This window comes from Apis dorsata, unplaced genomic scaffold (assembly GCF_000469605.1).
Source record: "Apis dorsata unplaced genomic scaffold, Apis dorsata 1.3 scaffold_486, whole genome shotgun sequence".
NCBI classification, from domain to species: domain Eukaryota; kingdom Metazoa; phylum Arthropoda; class Insecta; order Hymenoptera; family Apidae; genus Apis; species Apis dorsata.
In genome coordinates, this window is record NW_006263721.1 from 1,102,720 (window position 1) to 1,105,268 (window position 2,549).

The 2,549-nt window shown below is 16.2% G+C and overlaps 1 protein-coding gene across 1 annotated transcript in view; it reads left to right on the top strand.

Moving 5' to 3' along the window:
* LOC102677168 (unconventional myosin-Ie-like) overlaps positions 1–2,549 on the top strand; it is a 17,588-nt gene that overhangs the window by 8,045 nt on the left and 6,994 nt on the right. The window contains exon 2 of the mRNA XM_006620196.2: positions 2,346–2,471. Within this exon, the coding sequence (XP_006620259.1) occupies positions 2,346–2,471 (126 nt within the window). The remainder of the gene's footprint in view (positions 1–2,345; positions 2,472–2,549) is intronic.

Sequence of the window (2,549 nt, forward strand, 5' to 3'; positions counted from 1 at the left end):
ATTTTGAAGACTGAAAAAACAATCATAGTTATAATCGTATTAACTTTTTATATAACTGAAACATATGCAAATATTCAACTAATGCATATATAAAGAGAAAATATGTTATGTAAGATATTTTGTACCAAATTATATATAAGGACGAACTTAATATTTTAATATTTATTCATTATAATATATATATATACATTTATCATTATCATGTTATATAATAAATTTTACTTATATATTTATGATTATATCAGTATTTTTTATTATATATACATTTATTTTTATATAATATAAATAATAAATTTTTTTATTGTATGTTTTTATTGTACAAATTTATGTTGTAAAAATAATTTTTTATTAAATTTAATATTATTCAATTTTATTAAATTGGTATTTACTTACTACTGTTTCTACAATCATATTTAAAATATATAACAAGTAAATTGATTAAAAAACTATTTTCTTAAAGATTTTGATAAATTTGAAATATTTTAAGTCTAATCCATAGCGAGTTTGGATGTTCTCTCTTCAATAAATCTTTTAAGTTTATATTTATTATATATTATTTGAATTTCATACAGTATATTATGATTACACTATTGTAATATGATACCATATGTATATGCAACAATATATTTATCGTTATATTATATTATTATTGAATATCAAATATCATATTAAAATAAAAAATGTAAAATGTTTTATGATATATCAATCAAGGCAATTTTCTATGATAGAAATTAGAAAACCGAAAAAAATGCAATGTTTTTTGTCTAAATTAATTTATTAATTTAATATTATATAAATTTTTTGATGTGACAAATAAAGAATCAACAAATTATAAATCGATTTCATTATTTATATCATAGAATTTTTTTTTGAGATACAAGATAATTTTTATCATTTTATTTATCATTTTCATTTAAATCAATCAAATAATTTTAAAAATAGAAATTCATTAGTATCTCTTTTACTTTTTATTATTGAATAATGGACATGTTAATAATTTCTTTAATCGTTTCTTATATAATTATTATATTTTTAATTATGTTATTTTATACTAGCTGATATAAATTTGACGATTTCAAATAAAAATCAATTTTCTTTAGTATTATATAATCTTATCTTATTAATCTTTTTTTACTTTTGATATTTATTATTTTTTTAAATATAATTATTTTATATAATTATTTTAATATAATTTACACATTTGAAACACATTTGAAAATATTATTTTAACAATATTTAAATTATATTAGTTTATTAAAAAAATATACTAGTTTATTCAAAAAAATAGTTTTTATTTATTTAGTAATTTTATTCAATCCATATTACATATAACATTTTTAGATAAAATACATACTTTCAATTGTGAAGAAACCTTTAACATATATAAGGTTGCATCTGTCACAAGCAACAATACTGTGTTATATCATTTGTCTTCCACTTTTGTCCTTAATATTCGAATCATTGAATCGATAACTCAAACAATAGTAACATAATTTATTTTTTTGTATTTATTTAAAAATATTGAATAAGTATAATTTTAATATATTATTTGTACAACTATTAATAACCATTGACAACGTAGTCAATTAAAGAATTAGTTTCATATATACATATATATTCTGTTCTTTGAAAAAAATTTCTCCACATCACATTATTAAGATATTTCCAAAATATTATCATTATCATTAAATATAAATAATATAATATAAAACTATTTATATATTTGTGTATTTATAAGGAGTTAGGAAAAAAAAATAATAAATGAAAGAAAAAGAATTGAAAAATTAAGACTCGTTATTAAAAATGAGACAATATTAATGTAACAATAAAATCTTTTTATTTTTTATTTTTTTTCAATTTTTTTAAAATTAATTATCGAACAATAATAACTTTTTTCTTTGCATTGATTTTAATTAAAAGTAAAAAACTAAAAATAAAGAAATTATATTAATGTTATTTCATTGTTATTATGTTATTGTTTTATTATCTGATCAAAATGAATTTTTTACAGTAATACTATATATTGATTTTGTAATTATAAAATATTTTATTGTGATATTGTATTTAAACAAATTTTCCCACATCTTTATTATTACATTATTAAAACATTAAACAAATTCTTAAAAAACAGAAGAAATTATTTTTTCTGATTATTCAAAATGAATGTAATATAGATATAATTATTATAAATTATTGTGGAATATTTCTTTTTGGTTAAATGTGTGACATTTCATTAATACCAATAGAATGTTTTTATAATATTCATTAAATTTGAAAAACATAAAACTAAAAAGAAATGATAATATAATATACTAATATAATATACTAAAATATTTTTGTTTCAGATGTATCATTGGCAAAGTCAAAATGTTAAGATTTCTGGAGTGGATGATATGGTTTTGCTCCCGAAAATTACCGAAGATGCTATTACTGAAAATCTTCAAAAAAGATATATGGATGATTACATATTTGTATCCTTAGATAATTTTTACAATAATAGCAATTTTTTTAAAATATTTTTTTTTAAATATTTATTTTTTTAAATATTA